General features: G+C 39.0%; 1 protein-coding gene across 2 annotated transcripts in view; it reads left to right on the forward strand.

The window, feature by feature from the left end:
* The window catches only part of LOC124721489 (1-phosphatidylinositol 4,5-bisphosphate phosphodiesterase eta-2-like), a 431886-nt gene that overhangs the window by 384459 nt on the left and 23521 nt on the right, over positions 1 to 23906 (forward strand). For both annotated transcript variants that reach the window (XM_047246496.1, XM_047246497.1), the window contains exons 12-13: positions 4120 to 4299; positions 16303 to 16447. In XM_047246496.1, the coding sequence (XP_047102452.1) occupies positions 4120 to 4299; positions 16303 to 16447 (325 nt within the window). The remainder of the gene's footprint in view (positions 1 to 4119; positions 4300 to 16302; positions 16448 to 23906) is intronic.

Here is a 23906-nt window from a genome sequence, read left to right on the forward strand (position 1 = left end):
AGTGGAAACAGGAAGGGACCCATACAAACAAAAGCGTACAGGCCGACCTCGTCTGTTGACTGACAGAGACCGCCTGTTCATAATTCATGGCCTGTGGCAGAGCAGTTACACGAAAATAACATTCCTGTAATGGACTAGCCTGCACAGAGTCCTGAGCTGAATGCTATAGCTCACCTGTGGGATGTTTTGGAATACCAACTTTGTGCCAGTCCTTGCCAACTGACATCAGTACCTCTCCTCAGTGCAGCACTTCGTAAAGCATGGGCTGCCATTCCCCAAGAAACCTTCCAGCACCTGATTGAACATATGCCTGCAGGAGTGGAAGCTGTCATCAAGGCAAAGGGTAGGCCAACACCGTACTGAATTCCAGCATTACCGATGGAGGGCACCACAAACTTGTAAGCCATTTTCAGCCCGGTGTCCAGATACTTTTGATCACACAGCATGTATCGTTAATGATGTGTCAACTAATCTCTTTCACTGCAGATGTCACCTATACATTGGGTACCTTCAGTTACATCTAAGTGCAAATCCAACAAACCTGTGCACAGCCGTCCAGCATGTAAATGCTGATTTACTTGCCTTACCAGTGTGGGTGCAGAACATAGGTTTAAAACTTAACCCATCTAAAATGCAAGCAATGTTGATCATTCACGAAAGACATATTACCATGCAATTCAGAGAATCTCTTCCACTCATAATCCTAAATGGTGCAGGAATAACCTTTTCCTCTTCTGCAAAGAATTTGAGGGTAATTCTGGACCATTACTGAGACTGGACTGAACACACAACTGCAGTCTGTAAGAAGATGTCAGTGTCACTTCAATCGCTACAGAAATATACAGAAGTATTTCCTGTTGAGTTTAAAAAGAATCTTGTAGAGTCACTAATACACCCTATACGTGATTATGGTGATGCACTTCTCCAAAGACTTTCATATGAAAGCTCACATATGCTAGAAATGATGATGAATGCCCATGTGACATATGCTGTTTCAACCATATCACTCAAGCCTGACAACAATTATCATGGCAACGTGCATATAAGCATGAAGACTATCATACTCTATGTTTTCTCTATCATATTCTTGATCATTGCTATCCTTCTCATTCATTTTCAGCTCTTTCACTACTATCTGAAAAGCACAGCAGGAAATACTCATTCTCAACAAAGCAAAATCCTCTCTATACTGTCACATAACACTGCCATGTCCCCTAAATCATTTTCTGTATCAGGAACCAAACTTTGGAATAATCTTCCTCAAAACAGTGGAGAAATTAAATTCCTTCCTTACTTTGAAAGACAGCTAATCGTCCATCTTTTATCACAATAGCCATCTCTCCCATATACTAGTCTACAACTCATTCTCACCAATCCCCCCTCCCCCCACAACTTTTCCCTCCCCTTTATTGGCAAACTTCTCTATTTAAATTCTGTTCTTTCCTAACAGCCACTGTCACTTTCACTTCAGTTTTCTCCTCTTTTTTTTATTTCTCTCACTTCTGATAATACTAAACATGGCTTCAAATGTGCTAAACTAATTTACACTGAGAGAAAAAATCACAACAGTAAAAAATAATTAATGTAAAGTAATGAAATTTTGAGAATACATTTGTCTAGGTAACATATTTAAGTGATTAACATTGCAGATTGCAAATGTGAAGTGCTGGTACATTAACAACTGGTGGAATCACCAGAATGTTGAATGCAAGCATGCATATGTGCACGCACTATGTTATATGGGTGCTGGATGTCAGTTTGTGGGATGTAGTTCCATGCATGTTGCACTTGGTCAGTCAATACAGGGACAGTTAATGTGTTTGTGGATGACATTTGAATTGTCGTCTGATGATGTCCCGCACATGCTCAATTGAAGATAGATCTGGTGATAAAGGAGGCGAAGGCGACATGTGGACACTCTGTAGAGCATGTTGCGGTACAACAGCAGTATGTGAGCGGGCATTATCCTGTTGGACAATACCTTACTGGAATGCTGCTCATGAATGGCAGCACAACAGATCCAATCGCCACACTGACGTACAATTTTGCAGACAGTGAGCTTGTGATAGCCATGAGAGTGCTCATGATGCCATACAAAATCATACCCCAGGTGACAATTACAGGTGTAGATCCAGTGTGTCTAGCACGTGGACAGGTTAACTCCAGGCCCTCAACTCACCTCCTTCTAACCAACACACAGCCATCACTGACACCAAAGCAGAACCAGCTTTCATCAGAATACACAGCAGACGTCCACCCTGCCCTCCAGTGAGCTCTTGCTGGAGACTGCTGAAGTCACAAATGGCCTAGATTTGGGGTCAGTGGAATGCACACTACAAGGCATGTGGCTCCGAACTGTCCTTGAAGTAACTGATTTGTAACAGTGCATTGTGTCAGTGTGGTGCCATCTGCTGTCCAAATTGCTGATGCAGATGTAGTACAATACACCATAGCCATATGTTGAACACAGTGTTCTTCCCTCTCGGTAGTGCCATGTGGCCATCAGGAGCCCAATCTTCTGCAACCATAGATTCTCATAACCACTGCTGCCAGCAACCATATACAGTGGCTACATTCCTTCCAAGTCTGTCTGCAATATCACAGAAGATGCATCCAACTTCTCATAGCTTTATTACATGATGTCATTCAAACTCAGTGAGGTGATGATAATGGCATCTTTGTCACATGAAGGGCGTTCTTGACTAATATCAACTCATCAGGTCCAGTCTCAAAAGCAACTAATTCTCATTATCATTACAGCATGTATTTAAAGCAAACTTGATTTGCATCATTATAGTAGCACTGCCAGCACCACTCTTATGCGACTGGTGAGAAATTTGAACAGACGTCTTCTTTCAGATATAGAAATGTACCTATCAACTTTCATTTGTGTCAACCAATTTTTCTTGATGTTTCGACTTTTTTTCTGTCGGTGTATATCAATCGTAATGCCCTTTACTGTTATTATTATTATTATTATTATTATTATTATTATTATTGTAGAAATAATAAATGGCGGATCAGTTTCAGAATGGAAGGTTTATTAAAATCACTTTACATTGGTTTTAATGTTTATAAAAATTTCTTCTTCAGAAGGAAACATTGACAACTGAATCACACGTTGTGGCAGAGAGATGTTAAAATATAGCTGAAAGGCATGAGTTAAATATAAAATGTCACCTCTACAATAATTAAAATGTGCAAAACATGGTTGTTATCATTTGGGATTTCCTCATCAACGTACAGCTAGTGCATTAATCATGTACACACTGCTTGGGCTAAAAAAAGATAAGGCACTAGCAATAGGCGTAAGGATGGTGTGTGATAGTACATCTGCCACAACATGTAATCCAGTTATCAATATTTCCTTCTGAACAGGTGTTGTTATATACATTGAAACCATAGTAATGGGGTTTTAAGAAGCCTTCCATTTTGCAACTGATTGGCCGTTTGTTGTTTCTACAAAAAGATTTCATCCTGCAGTGGCTGCTCCAGCCATATACAAAATTTTAAAATTATTATTATTATTATTAGTGTCAATTATTATTGTTGTGAATGTTTTTGTAATATCTTTGGTATGTGTTTTTCCTGGCCAAATGAATGGAGGGCCTTAAGGCCCTAATCTGGCCAGCCTAAATAAGCAATGAATAAATAAAACTGAATTTTTAAATCTGGCATGTATTACCTATTTGAAAACAACATGAAAAATGGACACATTTGTGTCCTGTCATCACTGAAGCAAGCAGGGTCTCTGAGTTGTAATACAATTGGTAATATTGGTTTGAAGAGTGTGGGTAATGATCACAAAAATTTATACTGACCGGAGTGGAATACTTCAGGGAAGACATGATGGTATGAAATTGAAATAAATATATAGCTCCATCTATCAGATTAAAAACAGATGTTTTTGTGTTTATTTAAATTTTTATTCCTTATCTTAATAGGGAAAAGTCGTTTAAAAAAATAGCTGTGTGTAAATCTCTCACCTTCAGATTTTGTTATCATTACTTAGCAAACTAAGTTGAGACCAAGTGCTCAATTTTTTGCAGTGTTACTTCATTACTCTATTCCAGGTCTCTTGATGTACAATGCATTAAGGTAATTTTATATATTTTACAGGTAAATGCTATCAGATGTCATCATTTAATGAAAGAAAAGCCATGAAATTAATACAGAAAAGTGGTCCTGAATTTGTGAAACACAATCTTATTCAGCTTAGCCGCATATATCCTTCTGGTAGACGAGCAATGTCATCCAATTACAAACCAATTCCATTTTGGAATGTTGGGTGTCAAATTGGTAAGTTCATACATTTGTTGCTGATATTAGTTTTAATGCAGATTAGCTGTTAGTACTTTAACCCTTACTGACTCTTCAACTTTTGGATATGATTAAACCTGATAGTACTTCACACATTTTTGTCAGAATACATGCATAAAAACCTTATGATGCAATCTGGATAGAAATTGCTAATAAAAACAAGGGTTAGTTGGGTAAGTAAATTCATTGTGTATTCTACAGACAATGTGCATTGTTGCAATTACAACCTTAGACAGAAGACTTGTCACTTTTTTCTTTAAATGGCACACCACATATGTCCTGCTGGGTAGTACCATCCATCAAGCGAATTACATATGTCAGAAACAAGTAAGTGTCATCTTAAGCAGGTATCAGTCTTCATAATTGGCTATTGTATAAATGGTAGCTCTGGTTGTGTTCTTGAATTCCAGTTTATTACCCACATATGTACCACTCATCTAGCTATTATGTGACCTAATATTTACCCCAGTTTCCCCTCATTCAGTTGAACATCTGTGTCAATGACATAGGGTCATACAACAAATTACTATATATGTAAAACCTTTTAAATGAAACATATCTAAATAGAAAACTTTGAACTGTGGAAATACAGAATGAAAAAAACTGAAAAATAATGAGAACACACTAGTGGTGACTGAATCAGTAAAATTACAGACTAACAACCTGACCTTATTTTGCAAATTTGGGTATGACCCAACATTTCCTGCTCTTTTCAATTTACAGCTTAAAATCACAAAATGGAATGTTTGCATAATGGGTGCACTATCCCTGTTGGTAACTCAGAACAGGGATACACAAATACATCTTATAATGCATTGGGTAACAGGATACTGTGGGGAACCAACATTTGCAGTGAAGAAGAACTGGGATATACTGAAATGCTTTCTAAGATTAAATTAAGAAAGGAGTACTATTTTGCAACACTGATATGAATTTTCTTCCAAAATTTGGAAAGCAGAAGGAATCGGAATTATTTTTACAGAAGAACCATACACAAATCTTTGAGTTGCAGAAAATGAGTTTCTTAGATGAAAATGTAGTTGATACACAACATTACAGAATTTATAAAGGGAAATCAGCAGTAAGATTAATAGAAAACATGCCATTCTTGGAACAGCATTTTGTGCAAACAAAAAAATTGTCAATATTATGACAGATTGCATTGATACTACAATATAACAGATTGATAATGGCTAGGCACTAGCCAAAATCTATATCTGCTTAATAAAACCTGAAAGTAAAAGATGACTGACAGCTGTGGTCCATCATTTTGAAAGTCATATCATAGTCACTGAGTACATCCACATTCCTAATGGAAAGTGACTTGATGGTTAATTGTAGGATCTTTTGGAATCTGCAATTTCCAACATACCTAAAAACTGTGTTAAAATACTTTCTAGTGATTTCAGTTGCCAGGTTGGTAAAAAAATCGAAATTTAAGAATTTTGTAGGAGACTATCCAGCACACTTATGAATGAACATAAATGGTGAAGGGCTGAACATAAGTAAAATGTTCCAGTTAAAACTGATGTCCACATTTTCACAAACTATCAAGAAAAATCAAAATTTGGTTATGTCCAAATCCAAATCTGGGAGAATTTTAGCTGGTTTACTTAGCCATATACAAAAGGAATATCAAGGCAGTTATTAATGTTAAAGTGGTCAGAATTGGGGAATTTTATTCAGATTACTATATCTGTAAGGTTAAAGTTTGATTTCTTCCTTGTGAAATAAAAGAAAAACACGGAACCACAGCAACAAACAAAATATAGATGTATTTAGAAAATAAATTGAGACAATGAAAACAGTTGACTGGCATGAACAAAAAGAAGATCTGGTGGAATGAGGAGTGTGAAGAAGCACTAGAGCAATGAGCTCAGAAATGGAGAAACTGGTGATGTTCAGAGAAAGGAGGACACTTTGAACAGTTCAGCAATAAACAAATAGAAACATCAAAAGTAATCTGGAAAATCAAAAGAACCTCAGAAAATTCTCATCTTATAGAAAGACAAGATGATTTTAGCAACAATATTGGTAGAAAATTTTACTAAATTTTTAAACATGTACTTAAAAGTCATCAGGCTCCAACTATTTCTTTCAAAGATGAAAATAGCAAAATATAATTGAATAACATGAAAAAATGATAAATATTAGCAACATTTCACAAGTAAGTAGACACTGTACTGCAGAGTGAACCATTAGTCCTGAAAATAACTCTTACACTGTGGCCATGTGAAATGGTTTCAACTAAGAGTGATTGTCCAATGATGAATGCAGAACTTATAACTTTAACCTTCCATTAATCATCTGAGATATAAATATCCTAGATCAACACACCAGCTATGACTTCACTTCCCACATAAGGTACATATATCATAAAATTTACTTCTGCATAACCTACAAATGATTTCATGTAGCTTAACAATAGTTCAGAAACCATGTCACAAAGTTACTTTTCATTGCTACCTTAGCATAAGTTATAGCTATCTGTGGACTTGAAATGTTATTGTGGAAAGCAAAAATTATAAATAACATTTAATTTTGCTATATGTACTTAGCTCCTTTGTTGGCAATTTTAGGTAGTTTGCAGATGCTTTTGAAATCTCTCATCTAGTAGTCCAGAATTTTTATAGGTGACCATTAAAACACTATTCTGCAATGGATATATTTTGTTTTTCTTTTATTTTTTCTTCTAGGCACATTTTCTTTACAAAATTTATGGAAATAGTCACAACATCAATTTTTCACAAATAACTGAGTTACTAATGAGCTGATGCCTGTATTCATGACAAAATAACAACTGAGACACTAAATCTCCTACAGTTTATGTACTTTCTGCCTATTTCTAATCTATGGTTCAATGTGTGAACATTTGAGAAGGAAAAACTTTTCTAATTACTAACAGTTTTCTAAACAAAAGTTAATTACAGTGAAACCACAATTTAAATGTAACAAAAGTGCAGTTTCTGTTTACTAAATTAAATTCTCATTTATAATCAAAGATTCGAGAAATGATGTGTTCATTTACCTTATTATTTTTAAATGTATGACTTTCAATTAAAAGTGTTCATGAAAACAAATTTTGCAATTATATTCAGAAGATATTTAATTAAGTGTCAAACAAAAAAAATTTGCTTGATATCTTTTAAACACAGATTTTGACAATGTCAAAGAGTTACATATTTCTCATTTTGTATTTAGAAGAATATATAAAAGAAAATACATTACTATTTTTCCTTTTTATTATGTCTGTTTATTCCATATGGTGCAAAATCATAACTGATAGGATTGCTCACAATAACTGCTGACAAGTTCGTGTAAAGTTATTTCATTAGCCCAAATGTATTGTGTAATTCACCTGCAAATGTGTGTCACCAACTACTAACCCAAAACTCTATCGTAAGGTTCAATTTTATGTTTGGTATCATATACTACAGTATTGGAATTTAGCCTATTTCCTGATGCTTTATGAACTTCTATGAAGGTAGAAAAATATGAGAGAGTTACTGGCAGATGACTTGTGAAAACAGACTGTGAATCATGCCTGGATCTCTCAGATGGAGATTTCTCAGGTGGAAACTTTAATCATCCAATTTATTGGGAAAATTACATTTTTGTTAGCAATGGGTTTAATAAGACAGCCTGTGAAATTTTACTAAATGCCTTCTGTGAAAAGTACCTAGAAAAAATAGGTGGGAACCCCACTCATAATGGAAATATATTGGATCTAATGTCAACAAATAGACCTGACCTCTTTGAGGATGTCCACATCAAAACTGGTATCAGTGACCATAATGCAGTTGTGGCTACAATGATTACCAAAGTACAAAGGACAACTAAACAAGCAGAAAGCTATGTATGTTCAATAAACCAGATAAAAAAAATCAATAGTGTCATATGTCAATGAGGAACTTGAAACTTTCAGCAAAGGTCAGGAGTATGTAGAAGAACTCTAGCTCAAGTTTAAAAGAATAGTTGACCATGCACTGGATGGATATGTATCCAGTAGAATAGTTAATAATGGGAGGGAATCTCTATAGTATACAGCCACTTTAAATAAATTTCTAAAGAAACAAAGAGTACTGCATAATAGGTGTAAAACGAAGCTTAGGGCTATAGATAGAGATACTGAATGAAATCCATTTGGCTGTCAATAGAACAATGCATGATGCTTTCAGTGACTACTGTAGCAGAATATTGTTAAGTGATCTTTTGCAAAACCCAAATAATTCTCGTTGTATGTAAAGGCTGTTAGTGGCACCAAAGTTGGAGTCCCTAGTGAATGAGACAGAAACTGGAATTGAGGGTAGCAAAGCAAAAGCTAAAATGCTTAACTGTATTTTCAAGTTTTCCTTTACAAATGAAAACCCAGGAGAATTGCACCAATTTAGTCTTTGTACCACTGAATTACTTCTGTCAGTGGTGTTGAGAAACAGCTGAAATCATTAAAACTGAACAAAGCTCCAGGTCCCAATGGAATCCCTCTCAGATTCTATACTGAATTTGTGGCTGAGTTAGCCCCTCTTCTAACTATTATTGATTGTAGATCCCTCAAACTAAAAACCATGCCCAGTTCTTGGAAAAAGGCATGGGTCACACCCATCTACAAGGAGGGTATTAGAACTGATCCACAGAACTACCATCCAATATCCTTGATGTCCATTTGTTGTAGAATCTTGGAACATATTCTGAGCTTAAACATAATGAGGTATCTTGAACAGAATGACCGTCTCAATGCTGACCAGCATGGATTTTGAAAACATTTATCATGTGAAATTCAACTCACACCTTTCTCACGTGACATCCTGAAAGCATTGAATCAAGGCAGTCAGGTAGATGCAGTATTTCTCAATTTCCAAAAGCATTTGACTCAGTACCACACCCACACTTATTGTCAAAAGTACAATTATATGGGGTATCAAATGAAATTTATCACTGGATTCAGGACATTTAGGTAAGGAGGACACAGCATGTTATCTTGGATGGAGAGTCATAGTCAGACGTAGAAGTAACTTCAGGTGGGCCCCAGGGAAATGTGTTGGGACTCTTGCTGTTCATTGTATATTAATGACCTCACATATAATATTAATAGTAAAAATCAGGCTTTTTGCAGATGATGTAGTTATCTATAATGAAGTACTGTCAGAGAGAAGCTGGATAAATATTCAGTTAGAACTTGATAAGGTTGGAACGTGGTGCAGAGATTGGCAACTTGTTCTACATGTTCAGAAATGTAAAATTTTACACTTCACAAAATGAAAAAATGTAGTATCCTATGACTATATCAACAAGTCACTGTTGGAATCAGCAAACTCATACCAATACCTGAGTGTAACACTTTGCAGGGATATGTAATGGAATGATTGCATAGGTTCAGTCATGGGTAAAGCAGGAGATAGACTTCCATTTATTGGCAGAATACTGGGAAAGTGCAATCAATCTATGAAAGAGATTGCTAACAAATCACTCATGTGACTGGTTATAGAGTATGTGGACATGTACCAGATGGGAGTAACAGGGGATATTGAATGTATACAGAGAAGGGCAGCATGAATAGTCACAGGTTTGTTCAGTCCATGGAAGAGTTTCATAGAGATATGGAAGGAACTGAACTGGCAGACTATTGAAGACAGATGTAAACTGTCCCGAGAAAGTCTGTTGGCAAAGTTTCAAGAACCAGCTTTAAATGATTACTCCAGGGATATACTATAACGCTCTACTTATTGCTCACTAAGAGATCACAAGGATAAGATTGTTTGTATCAAGGAAACACTCTGCATAAAGGAAATAACACAGTTTCAGAGACATTACACGTCTCATACAGATATGATTTTGTGTATATAGACTGAAGTGGTGAGTGAAAATTTGTACCGAGGACAGGAGTCAAACCCAGGTCTCCTGCTTACTAGACAGGTTTGTTAGCCACTAAGCCACCTTGGGACAGCAGTTTAAGCAGAGTGGGGCAGCAGTGAGAATTTGGATCAAGGAGGGAGGTATGCTAGGGTAATCCATATACCGCGTGATCAAAAAGTCAGTATAAATTTGAAAACTTAATAAACCACAGAATAATGTAGATAGAGAGGTAAAAATTGAAACACATGCTTGGAATGACATGGCGTTTTATTAGAACTAAAACAGAAAAAAAACAAAGTTCACAAAATGTCCAACAGATGGCGCTGGACAGCAAAACGTCAGTGACTGCACATGACAATCATGTATAAAAGAGCTGTAATGAGAGAGAGAATCAGATGTGCCAGCAGTCGCAGCATGTTGACATTACCTGAAAAGTTGCTTTTAGTGAGGCTGTATTATCAGAATGGGGAATGTGCTAGTTCAGCGTTACGATCCTATCACCATAGGAAGGGGATTCGAACTGGTAAAGGTCCGTTGACAAATGCAGCTGTGGCGAGAATGATTTCGAAGTTCAAAACCATGGGCTGTTTAGACGATAGACCCTGTAGTGGCTGACTGAGCACAAGGCGTAATGCTGCTGAGATAGTTCAGGAAGAAATGGAGACTATAGCGGGTACATCTATGCACGGGGAAGTCAGCGCTCGTGCAGTCGCACGTCGCACCGGCATTCCATACACTACTGTTTGGTTGACACTTAGGCATACCCTCCGATGCTATCCATACAAAATCCATCAGCATCATGAACTGTTACCTGGCGAATTAGTGAAACGGAGGGCATTTGCGGTGTGGGCGTTTCAAAAGATGGCAGAAGATGAAGATTGGTTGAGTAATGTGTTGTGGACTGACGAAGCTCATTTCACACTCTGAGGGTCTGTCAACGCCCACAACTGCAGAATTTGGGCTACTGAAAGTCCTAGAACTGTCATGGAAACTCTATTGCATGACGAGAAAGTCACGGTATGGGTTGGATTTACCACATCTACTGTTATCAGGGCTTTTTTCTTCGAGGAAATGCGTGATTCCGGTTTTGTAACTGCTACCGTGATGGGTGAGAGGTACACCGATATGTTACAGAATCGCATCATCCCCAGCCTGGCTGATAAACACCTGATAGAACGTATGATGTTATGCAGGTTGGTGCTCCACCCCATATTGCTTGACGCGTGAAAGATCTCTTGCACGTGTCGTTTGGTGACGGTGTGCTCAGCCACCACTTTCGTCATGCTTGGCCTCCCAGTCCGTGTGATTATTGTCTTTGGGGTTACCTGAAGTTGCAAAGTAAAACTGTGAGGGACGGGAAAAACCAACCGTGGTTCAACAACAAAGTCAGGAAACTACTGCGAAAGCAAAGAGAGCTTCACTCCAAGTTTAAACACAGCCAAAACCTCTCAGACAAACAGATGCTAAACAATGTCAAAGTTAGCGTAAGGAGGGCTATGCATGAAGTGTTCAGTGAATTCGAAAGTATAATTCTATGTACCGACTTGACAGAAAATCCTAGGAAGTTCTGGTCTTACGTTAAATCAGTAAGTGGCTCGAAACAGCATATCCAGACACTCCGCGATGATGATGGCATTGAAACAGAGGATGACACGCGTAAAGCTGAAATACTAAACACCTTTTTCCAAAGCTGTTTCACAGAGGAAGACCGCACTGCAGTTCCTTCTCTAAATCCTCGCACAAACGAAAAAATGGCTGACATCAAAATAAGTGTCCAAGGAATAGAAAAGCAACTGGAATCACTCAACAGAGGAAAGTCCACTGGACCTGATGGGATACCATTTCGATTCTACACAGAGTATGCGAAAGAACTTGCCCCCCTTCTAACAGCCGTGTACCGCAAGTCTCTAGAGGAACAGAAGGTTCCAAATGATTGGAAAAGAGCACAGGTAGTCCCAGTCTTCAAGAAGGGTCGTCGAGCAGATGTGCGAAACTATAGACCTATATCGCTGACGTCGATCTGTTGTAGAATTTTAGAACATGTTTTTTGCTCGAGTATCATGTCATTTTTGGAAACCCAGAATCTGCTCTGTAGGAATCAACATGGATTCCAGAAACAGTGACCGTGTGAGTCTCAACTCGCTTTATTTGTTCATGAGACCCAGAAAATATTAGATACAGGCTCCCAGGTAGATGCTATTTTCCTTGATTTCCGGAAGGCGTTTGATACAGTTCTGCACTGTTGCCTGATAAACAAAGTAAGAGCCTACAGAATATCAGACCAACTGTGTGGCTGGATTGAAGAGTTTTTAGCAAACAGAACACAGCATGTTGTTATCAATAGAGAGGCGTCTACAGACATTAAAGTAACCTCTGGCGTGCCACAGGGGAGTGTTATGGGACCATTGCTTTTCACAATATATATATATAAATGACCTAATAGATAGTGTCGGAAGTTCCATGCGGCTTTTTGTAGATGATGCTGTAGTATACAGAGAAGTTGCAGCATTAGAAAATTGTAGCGAAATGCAGGAAGATCTGCAGCGGATAGGCACTTGGTGTAGGGAGTGGCAACTGACCCTTAACATAGACAAATGTAATGTATTGCGAATACATAGAAAGAAGGATCCTTTATTGTATGATTATCTGATAGCAGAACAAACACTGGTAGCAGTTACTTCTGTAAAATATCTGGGAGTATGCGTGCAGAACGATTTGAAGTGAAATGATCATATAAAATTAATTGTTGGTAAGGCGGGTACCAGGTTGAGATTCATTGGGAGAGTCCTTAGAGAATGTAGTCCATCAACAAAGGAGGTGGCTTACAAAACACTCGTTCGACCTATACTTGAGTATTGCTCACCATTGTGGGATCCGTACCAGATCGGGTTTACGGAGGAGATAGAGAAGATCCAAAGAAGAGCGGCGCGTTTCGTCACAGGGTTATTTGGTAACTGTGATAGCATTACGGAGATGTTTAGCAAACTCAAGTGGCAGACTGTGCAAGAGAGGCGCTCTGCATCGCGGTGTAGCTTGCTCGCCAGGTTTCGAGAGGGTGCGTTTCTGGATGAGGTATTGAATATATTGCTTCCCCCTACTTACACCTCCCGAGGAGATCACGAAGGTAAAATTAGAGAGATTCAAGTGCGCACGGAGGCTTTCAGACAGTCGTTCTTCCTGCGAACAATACGCGACTGGAACAGAAAAGGGAAGTAATGACAGTGGCACGTAAAGTACCCTCCGCCACAGACCGTTGGGTGGCTTGCGGAGTATAAATGTAGATGTAGATATAGAATGCCTCACCATAACTCCGGACATGCTTTACAGTGCTGTTCACAACATTATTCCTCAACTACAGCTACTGTTGAGGAATGATGGTGGACATATTGAGCATTCCCTGTAAAGAACATCATCTTTGCTTTGTCTTACCTTGTTATGCTAATTATTGCTATTCTGATTAGATGAAGCGCCATCTGTTGGACATTTTTTGAACTTTTGTATTTTTTTGGTTCTAATAAAACCCCATGTCATTCCAAGCATGTGTATCATTTTGTACCCCTCTATCTACATTATTCCGTGATTTATTCAGTTTTCAAATTTATACTGACTTTTTGATCACCCGGTACTTGTGTGAACTGCTGTGGCAAAGTAGCTTGGTGGCTAACGCACCTGCCTAGTAAGTGGGAGACCCAGGTTTGACTCCCAGTCTTGGTACAAATTTTCATTTGCTATTTCACTCTATATACATAAAATCATATCTGTATGAGACCATGTGTCATTTCATTGTATAAGTACCTTCACCTGGGGTTCAGGCTGGTTTCACCATTTGTGTTTAATTCTGAGGTGCTGTTCCAGAGCATAGAGAGCCTCAGCAATTCTGTTCCTATGTAAGGGGGAATTTAATGTAGACTTGGGTGGCAGTGAGAATTTGGATGTAGAAGCAAGAGATTCCAGGATAATCCATGCAGCTGTGTGAACTGCTGTACCAATGTGGCTTAGCAGCCAATGCAACTGCCTAGTAAGCAGGAGATCCAGGTTTGATTCCCGGCATTGGTACAAATTTTCACTCGCCTCTTCCGCCTATATACATAGCTGCATAAAGGAAATCTACTTGCAGTTATGTTTGTATTACATTAAAATGAATCAAAGGTCCCCCAAAATTAAACTCAGCTGACCCACCAACCTCAGACTTTCCAAATTTTCTGTTTTACTTTATTGGAATTTCATCCCTGCACCCCACATGAATGAGGTAGGCTGGCTACAGAACAATTTGTTGCTCTACAGCAAAGCAAGTTCGTAAAACATAGTTTCAGAATATTACATATGAGAAAATGGGTATACTTTAAGAATGAATGATGAAACCTAAGTTGACTCATCAACTGTAACATCTTCAGGTTTACATGAGAATGACACTATAGCTGAAACAAGTTTGTCATAAGGAAGAAGCACTACTAATTAAACTATTTGCAGTTTGCCTGGAATCATTCATAATAAAGTGTCATATTATGATGCATTGTATGCTGCAGGTGTTGCCAAAAAGAAAATAATTATACATTTTCTAAAATTATTTAAGAAGTGGTCATACAATGATGATATTAACAGTGCTTATCATCTTTTAAAACCACGTTGATGGAATAAGGCATTTTACGGCAGTAAGTGTAAAAGAAGGACTTATACCACAGAGCAGGCTGTTCCAACACTGCCCCATGTGCACTCATCAGCTCACCTACAGGGAGGTGCATGTAGTTGAAGCTACCAACCAGATGGCTTTATTGCACACACTCTGTACACATGCAAGCCACAGTAGAGTCATTTTGCAGTCAACTTCAAATGCTGGTTCTCTAAATTTCATCAATAGGTTGTTTTCCTTCCAGGGATTCCCATTTGAGTTCATGAAGCACCTCAATAATACTCGCATATTGATTGAACCTACCAGTAATAAATAAAGTGGCCTCCTGTGAACTGCTTCAATGTCTTCCTTTAATCTGACCCGGAGGAGATCAAAAACACTCAAGAAACACTAAAGAATGAATCACGCTAGTCCCCTTTAGGGATGAACCACACTTTCCAAAAATCCTCCCAATAAATTGAAGTTGACCATTTGTCTTTCTCACTACAATTGTTATGCATTCATTCCATTTCATGTCACTTTGCAATGTTATGCCTAGATATTTAATTGATGTGAGTGTGTCAAGCAGTGTACTACTAATGCTGTATTCAAACAGTAGTTAGTTGTTTTTCCTGCTCATCTGCATTAAACTATTTTTTTCTAGATTTAGAGCAAGCTGCCATTCATCACACCAACTATAAAATTTGTCTAGGTCATCTTGCATCCTCTTATGGTCACTCAGTGATGACACCTTCCCAGTATCATCATCAAACAGACAAAGATTGCTGTGCACCCTGTTGGTCAGACCATTTACGTATAGAGAGAATAAGTGATTTCCTTTCACACTTCCCTGGGGTACTCTTGACAATATCCTTGTCTCTCACAAACACTCACCTTTGAGGATAATGTACTGGGTTCTATTACATAAGGAGTCTTCAAGTCACTCACACATCCGGGGAACATGTTCTGTATGCTCATACCTTCATTAACAGTCTGCAATAGGGCACCATGTAAAACACTTTCTGGAAATTTGGGAATATGGGATCTACCTGTTGGCCTTTATCCGTTATTTTCAGGACATCATGTGAGAAAAGGGCAAGCTGAGTTTCTCACAATCAATGCATTCTGTCAAGCAACAATCTTGATATGCTGATAAGACAAACCAAAGGTTGAGTTTAATTATGTCTACCTATTTTGGTTATTGCTTAGAGCACTTGGAGGTTGCAACAGAAAATTTTACTGCATAAAGGCCACATTCAGGGTGTAATAAGATTTTTTTAGTTTGTAAAATGCACTGAGAGTGCAAAAATAGTTCATAAATGGAATTTTGTTTTGGGGACTTACTTTATACCATGTTATACCTGGATCTGCAGCATATCAACCTTCTTCTGTACTATCTAAAAATTCTGCATAAATTATCAGTTGGATCTTGATATGATTTCAAAAATAGCACAAAGATTGCCAATGATGTCTCCTACAGGTGATTAACTTCGCTGGTTTTAGATTTCTGCTTTTTGCAGTTGCCCTAAACTATCAGAGTGCAGGAAAGCCAATGTTTCACAATGAAGCCAAATTCCGACAGAATGGTGCCTGTGGATATGTCCTGAAACCTATGTATCTCAGGAAGGATGTTGGATATGATCCTGAAATGGTTTACAGTGGAAGGTGAGTGTCACAGATACAGTAAAATTTGTGAAAACTGCTGCATAGAGAAGGATACATGGGAGCTGCATAGAGTAGGATGCATGGGACTGAAACATATTTTATAACATAAGTTAGGTACATGACAATAAACAGATGATTACAATTACTGATCTGTACATGATCATTTACTCTGAGAATTCAGGATATGTGAAGCCACCATAGGGTAAGGTGGGGTAAATCCGGCTTAGTAATTTCTTGTGGCTATAAAATGTTTATCTGAGGTTGGCTCTTAATGTTATATACGTTAAATTATAGGTAATATAAAGGAGCAGCTGTTTGCAAAATATTTTTGTTATACCATCAATAGTTTTTGAGATATCTGTATTTTAAGAAACGTCCATTTTTGCCATTTGCAGAAATGGTGGGGTAAATCCGACCCCCAATTTTTTTGCTGATTTTGCACGGAAATAGTTCTAAATGAACGTTTTTTTTTTTGGGAAGTAACGATAAGCAATTACGTTTTTTACATAAATAAACAAAATGTATTCAGAAAAATAACAATGTTTAGAGTACTAAATGTACTGAAAGTAAAATGAATGTAAATTTTAATTGAAAAAAGAGAATTTCATTGCCCGGCGGTGCAACAGCAATGTCGATCTCGGAATGTTAAAATCACGAGTGACAGCTCGTAAAAACATTCCCATTTGCATTGCAACAACTACTCGGCAAATATCGCTTTGATTGCGTTTTGTCATTTTTCGTTTGTAATTTCGTACCTTTTCCTAAAAATAAACAAAAATTCCGTTTGTTTACATAAATAACTAATTCCATACACATAAATGTTAAAAAGTATGTGGTCTGATTTACCCCACCATGCCATGTTTCATTTAACACACATAGAAACAATTTACACAACATTTCCAGCAAAAATGATACATACACTGAATAGGTCACTAAATGCACTAGAAAAATCACTTACCATTTGTTTTGCGATCATTTTATTTAATAAGGTAAATCTAGTGATGCAATTTGCACAAAAATTAAATTGAAACAATCAAAAACCCACTTGTTGTCTTTTGGGTGTCTAAATGTCAAATGCGGCAAAGCTGTCAAGGTGACATTTTCATTATTTTGGAGGCTCAATGTGGTAACACTAATGCGAATTCGCTCCACTTTGCCCTTTCTCACAAATAGAGGGCGGTTGAGTTTACCCGTCTGCTCGGATTTACCTCACCTTACCCTATAGTTCATGGTACAAAGCCAAAGGGGTCATGGTTATTGGAAGACTGTGACAAATATGGTGCTAACCAAATTCATCCCAGACCATTTTCATTGAGCAAGGGAAGCAATGATGCCTGTTGTTCTACAAAGATATCTTCCACATTCTTCACTCGATGTGGGTAGGCATTATTCTTGTGAAATATTGCATTTGTAATTGGAGTGGAGTACCTCAGATAACTGAAACCTCTCTGATGTAGTGGTGTTACTACTTATATAATTAAAAATATACTGTACATTAATTGAGAAAGCCTATTGTATTGAATGACACTGCAGGCAGGCACACTCTAAATAATATGTATATACCATGACCTACTGCACAGTTCATACCAAAGGGTAATTCATACCAATATTAGCAGTTTTCTTTCATGTACCATTCACCTACTGAGGAAAGGAAAAATGACTATCTATATGCCTCTGTATGTGTGCTAATCTCTTTTATCTTATTCTCATGATTCGTATGGTGGTGGCAGCAGAATGTTCACACAGCCTTCTTGAAATACAGGTTCTCCAAATTTATGTGACAGTGTTTCATGAGAACTGTGCCATCTTTCTTCTGGGAATTCTCATTTCTAAGTTCTCCAAGCATTGCTGTTACACTTTCATATGGGTTATACTGTTCTGATAAATTGTAGAAAGAGTGCCCAATGAAGTATTCTTTTACTTTGTTTTTGAATATTTGGGGATTTTGAATTCCTTTGCACCAGAATATAAACCTCCATTCTAAACTCTAGAGAGAGGTGCATCATCCTGTAGACCCACTGGATGTATTGATGAATCACTGAATGTACCTATACTTATGACCAGTGAAGTTGTTAGAAGCAGTGTGGAAGAATACATCTGCTGGCACCAGGTCATGTGGCAAAACACTCATGATAGATTTAAGGGTTGCCACCGACCACCATGGCCTCACATGTCAACCAACCAATGTTTACAGCAAGCTCTATGGTGTGTCTATTGATGGTGACTCAGCACTATGTACTTTTCTCCTGGACTCTATATTGAACTTTGTTGATACCTACTGATGACATTTGGCTAGCACACAGATTTGCCTGTTCGACTAATGTGGAACTGTCTTCACTCACCATTCAACTGACTGTTGTGTTTACAGAGAATGAATTGATGGCATACGGGTGCACTGAAAGGATGGTTTGTATTCCAGTGCTTCACAACCAAACCTATGAACAGTGTTCACTTGCAAAATGTGAGGGTCATTTAACAAACTTCCAGAGTACTCTATCTTCCAAGAGGTTCCCACCTCAAGAAATCCTTTGTTTTGCATATTCGCAGAAGAGTCAGGAACTATTACTTTCTGTGATTTGTTTGTACATAATTTGTGTTTAATAATATGTGTGTTGTTGAAAAAGCAGTCTTACCACACATTGTCTATATGGAAATTATTTATACTTCTAGTGTTGTGGTTGTGAATGGTTGTGCTCCCATTGGATAAGCAGCTGCAGCAGCAAGTCGTATACCCCTAGCTTACTTATTTGTTACATAGTTTAATTCTTAATTTCTTTGCATATTTTTGGGTACTTGCACTGTTAAATTCATAAATTTCGGGCGTATTATAGTATTTGAGAGCTGTAGCATCACGCTTTAGTACCTGAATAGTGTAAATTCACGTAGTCGCCTGTCTTCTGTTTTTGTTTTGTACGGCCAGTGTCGGTTGGTCACAGCCAGTGTGCTCCCTGCCGCCGTTGGATAAGCAGCTGCAGCAGCAAGTCATATACTCCTAGCTTACTTATTTGTTACATAGTTTAATTCTTAATTTCTTTGTGTGTTTTTGGGTACTTGCACTGTTTAATTCATAAATTTCGGGTGTATTATAGTATTTGAGACTTGTAGCATCGCGCTTTAGTGTTTACTTCGTAGATTCTTACTTAAATTGCGTGGGAGTTTCATATAGGAGGTGTAATTTCGAGTTTTAGCTACTGTAATCGTAAATTCAGGCAGATTGTAGCGCAGTCATTAGGCATTTGCACAGGTTAGTTAATACATTCTTTGCGTGTTTCCCTTGCATTATCTAGGCATGGACTCGTGTTTCAGTAACTGTTGTTCAACACCGATTAGAATGGACAGGGACTGTGATTGCTGTGTTCGGATGAGGGCTGAGTTGGCATCCCTTCACTCACAGCTGCAAGCGGCGCTGACTTCAGTCGCACAGCTTGAGGCTGTTGCCAGTGGGCACCACTGTGGGGAGCCGGACTTGGGTATCACGGGGATGTCAACCTCGTCCCGTCTGTCCCCAGATCGGTCTGCCGCTGTGGTTGCCCTGATTGCTGCCCGCAGTGGGACTGAGCCCTCGCCTGTGGTTGATTGGGAGGTCGTTCCAAGGCATGGCAGGCAGCGAAAGACATCCCCGGAGGCTGATCAGAAAGCCTCCCCGGTGTGCCTGACAAACAGGTTTCAGGCACTGTCTCTGGCTGAGCCAGATGCAGCTGCCTGCCTGCCCTGTTTCAGAGGATGATTCTCAGCCTTCAAGGTCCAGGAAATCACAGAGGGTGGGCTTATTGGTAGTTGGGAGCTCCAATATTAGGTGCGTAATGGGGCCCCTTAGGGATATGGCAGCTAAGGAGGGGAAGAAATCCAGTGTGCACTCCGTGTGCATTCCAGGTGGAGTCATTCCTGATGTGGAAAGGGTCCTTCCGGATGCCATGAAGAGAACAGGGTGCAACCAGCTGCAGGTGGTGGCACATGTCGGCACTAATGACGTGTGTCGCTTTGGATCTGAGGAAATTCTCTCTGGATTCCAGTGGCTATCTGATTTGGTGAAGGCTGCCGGTCATGTTTACGAGATGTAGGCAGAGCTCACCATCTGCAGCATCGTTGACAGAACCGACTGTGGACCTTTGGTGCAGAGCCGGGTGGAGGGTCTGAATCAGAGGCTCAGACGGTTTTGCGACACTGTTGGCTGCAGATTCCTTGACTTGCGCCATAGGGTGGTGGGGTTTCGGGTTCTGCTGAATAGGTCAGGAGTTCACTACACTCAGCTGGCGGCTACACGGGTAGCGGAGGCTGTATGGCGTGGACTGGGCAGTTTTTTAGGTTAGAAGGCCTCGGGAAAGTATGGGGTGGGCTGCAATCTCAAAGGGTGGATGGCAAATACAGGACGTGCTTGGATCAAGGAACAGTCGGAATTGTAAATTGTTGTAGTTGTGCTGGGAAAGTCCCTGAGCTTCAAGCGCTGACAGAAAGCACAGAAGCTGAAATCGTTATAGGTACAGAAAGCTGACTAAAGCCTGAAATAAGTTCTGCAGAAATTTTTACGAAATCTCAGACGGTGTTCAGGAAAGATAGATTAGGCAGAATTGGTGGTGGAGTGTTTGTGTCTGTCAGTAGTGGTTTATCTTGTAGTGAAGTCGAAGTAGATACTCTTTGCGAATTGGTATGGGTGGAGGTTATACTTAACAGTGGAACTAAGTTAATAATTGGCTCCTTCTACCGACCCCCAGACTCTGATGATATAGTTGCTGAACAGTTCAGAGAAAGTTTGAGTCTCGTAACAAATAAATACCCCACTCATACAGTTATAGTTGGTGGGGACTTCAACCTTCCCTCGATATGTTGGCAAAAATACTTGTTCAAAACCGGTGGTAGGCAGAAAACATCTTCCGAGATTGTCCTAAATGCTTTCTCCGAAAATTATTTCAAGCAGTTAGTCCACGAACCCACTCAAATTGTAAATGATTGCAAAAACACACTTGACCTCTTAGCCACAAACAATCCAGAGCTGATAGAGAGCATCATGACTGATACAGGGATTAGTGATCACAAGGTCGTTGTAGCTAGGCTCAATACCGTTTCTTCCAAATCCGCCAGAAACAAACGCAAAATAATTTTATTTAAAAAAGTGGATAAAGTGTCACTAGAAGCCTTCCTAAGAGACAATCTCCATTCCTTCCGAACTGACTATGCAAATGTAGACGAGATGTGGCTCAAATTCAAAGATATAGTAGTAACAGCAATTGAGAGATTTATACCTCATAAATTGGTAAGAGATGGAACTGATCCCCCATGGTACACAAAACAGGTCCGAACGCTGTTGCAGAGGCAACGGAAAAAGCATGTGAAGTTCAGAAGAACGCGAAATCACGAAGATTGGCTAAAATTTACAGACGCGCGAAATTTGGCACAGACTTCAATGCGAGATGCCTTTAATAGGTTCCACAACGAAACATTGTCTCGAAATTTGGTAGAAAATTCGAAGAAATTCTGGTCGTATGTAAAGTACACAAGTGGCAAGACGCAGTCAATACCTTTGCTGCGCAGTGCCGATGGTACTGTTACCAACGACTGTGCCGCTAAAGCGGAGTTATTGAATGCAGTTTTCTGAAATTCCTTCACCAGGGAAGATGAATGGAATATTGCAGAATTTGAAACACGAACAGCTGCTAGCATGAGTTTGTTAGAAGTAGATACCTTAGGGGTTGCGAAGCAACTCAAATCGCTTGATATGGGCAAGTCTTCAGGTCCAGATTGTATACCGATTAGGTTCCTTTCAGATTACGCTCATACAATAGCTCCCTACTTAGCAATCATATACAACCACTCGCTCACCGATAGATCTGTACCTACAGATTGGAAAATTGCGCAGGTCGCACCAGTGTTTAAGAAGGGTAGTAAGAGTAATCCATCTAACTACAGACCTATATCATTGACGTCGGTTTGCAGTAGGGTTTTGGAGCATATACTGTATTCAAACATTATGAATCACCTCGAAGGGAACGATCTATTGATATGTAATCAGCATGGTTTCAGAAAACATCGTTCTTGTGCAACGCAGCTAGCTCTTTATTCGCACGAAGTAATGGCTGCTATCAACAGGGGATCTCAAGTTGATTCCGTATTTCTAGATTTCCGGAAAGCTTTTGACACCATTCCTCACAAGCAACTTCTAATCAAGCTGCGGGACTATGGGGTATCATCTCAGTTGTGTGACTGGATTCGTGATTTCCTGTCGGGAAGGTCGCAGTTCGTGGTAATAGACGGCAAGTCATCGAGTAAAACTGAAGTGATATCAGGTGTTCCCCAGGGAAGCGTCCTGGGACCTCTGCTGTTCCTGATCTATATAAATGACCTGGGTGACAATGTGAGCAGTTCTCTTAGGTTGTTCGCAGATGATGCTATAATTTACCGTCTAGTAAGGTTATCCGAAGACCAGTATCAGTTGCAAAGCGATTTAGAAAAGATTGCTGCATGGTGTGGCAGGTGGCAGTTGACGCTAAATAACGAAAAGTGTGAGGTGATCCACATGAGTTCCAAAATAAATCCGTTGGAATTCGATTACTCGATAAATACTACAATTTTCAAGGCTGTCAATTCAACTAAGTACCTGGGTGTTAAAATTACGAACAACTTCAGTTGGAAAGACCACATAGATAATATTGTGGGGAAGGTGAACCAAAGGTTGCGTTTCATTGCCAGGACACTTAGCAGATGCAACAAGTCCACTAAAGAGACAGCTTACACTACACTCGTTCGTCCTCTGTTAGAATATTGCTGCGCGGTGTGGGATCCTTACCAGGTGGGATTGACGGAGGACATCGAAAGGGTGCAAAAAAGGGCAGCTCATTTTGTATTATCACGTAATAGGGGAGAGAGTGTGGCAGATATGATACGCGAATTGGGATGGAGGTCATTACAGCAAAGACGTTTTTTGTCACGGCGAGATCTATTTACGAAATTTCAGTCACCAACTTTCTCTTCCAAATGCGAAAATATTTTGTTGAGCCCAACCTACATAGGTAGGAATGATCATCAAAATAAAATAAGAGAAATCAGAGCTCGAACAGAAAGGTTTAGGTGTTCGTTTTTCCCACACGCTGTTCGGGAGTGGAATGGTAGAGAGATAGTATGATTGTGGTTCGATGAACCCTCTGCCAAGCACTTAAATGTGAATTGCAGAGTAGTCATGTAGATGTAGATGTAGATGTGTCCATCATAACTTCACTCTTATTATTAACCAAAAATACCGTTAGGGAATTGATCAATTGGAATGTAAGCATAAGAATTCCTAGCTCCTTGGAGAGGTTTCTGCAAGATGTTTGGTTATCAACTTTACACAATAGTCTTATTGCATATTTCTTTGGAATAAATACTTTGTTCATATTAGATGCAACTTCCCACAATATTATGACATAGAGCAGAATGGAGTCAAAGTATGCAAAAGATGCTAACAACCCTGTCTGCAGGTCAACAC

The sequence above is a fragment of the Schistocerca piceifrons genome, chromosome X (genome assembly GCF_021461385.2).
Source record: "Schistocerca piceifrons isolate TAMUIC-IGC-003096 chromosome X, iqSchPice1.1, whole genome shotgun sequence".
Taxonomy (NCBI): domain Eukaryota; kingdom Metazoa; phylum Arthropoda; class Insecta; order Orthoptera; family Acrididae; genus Schistocerca; species Schistocerca piceifrons.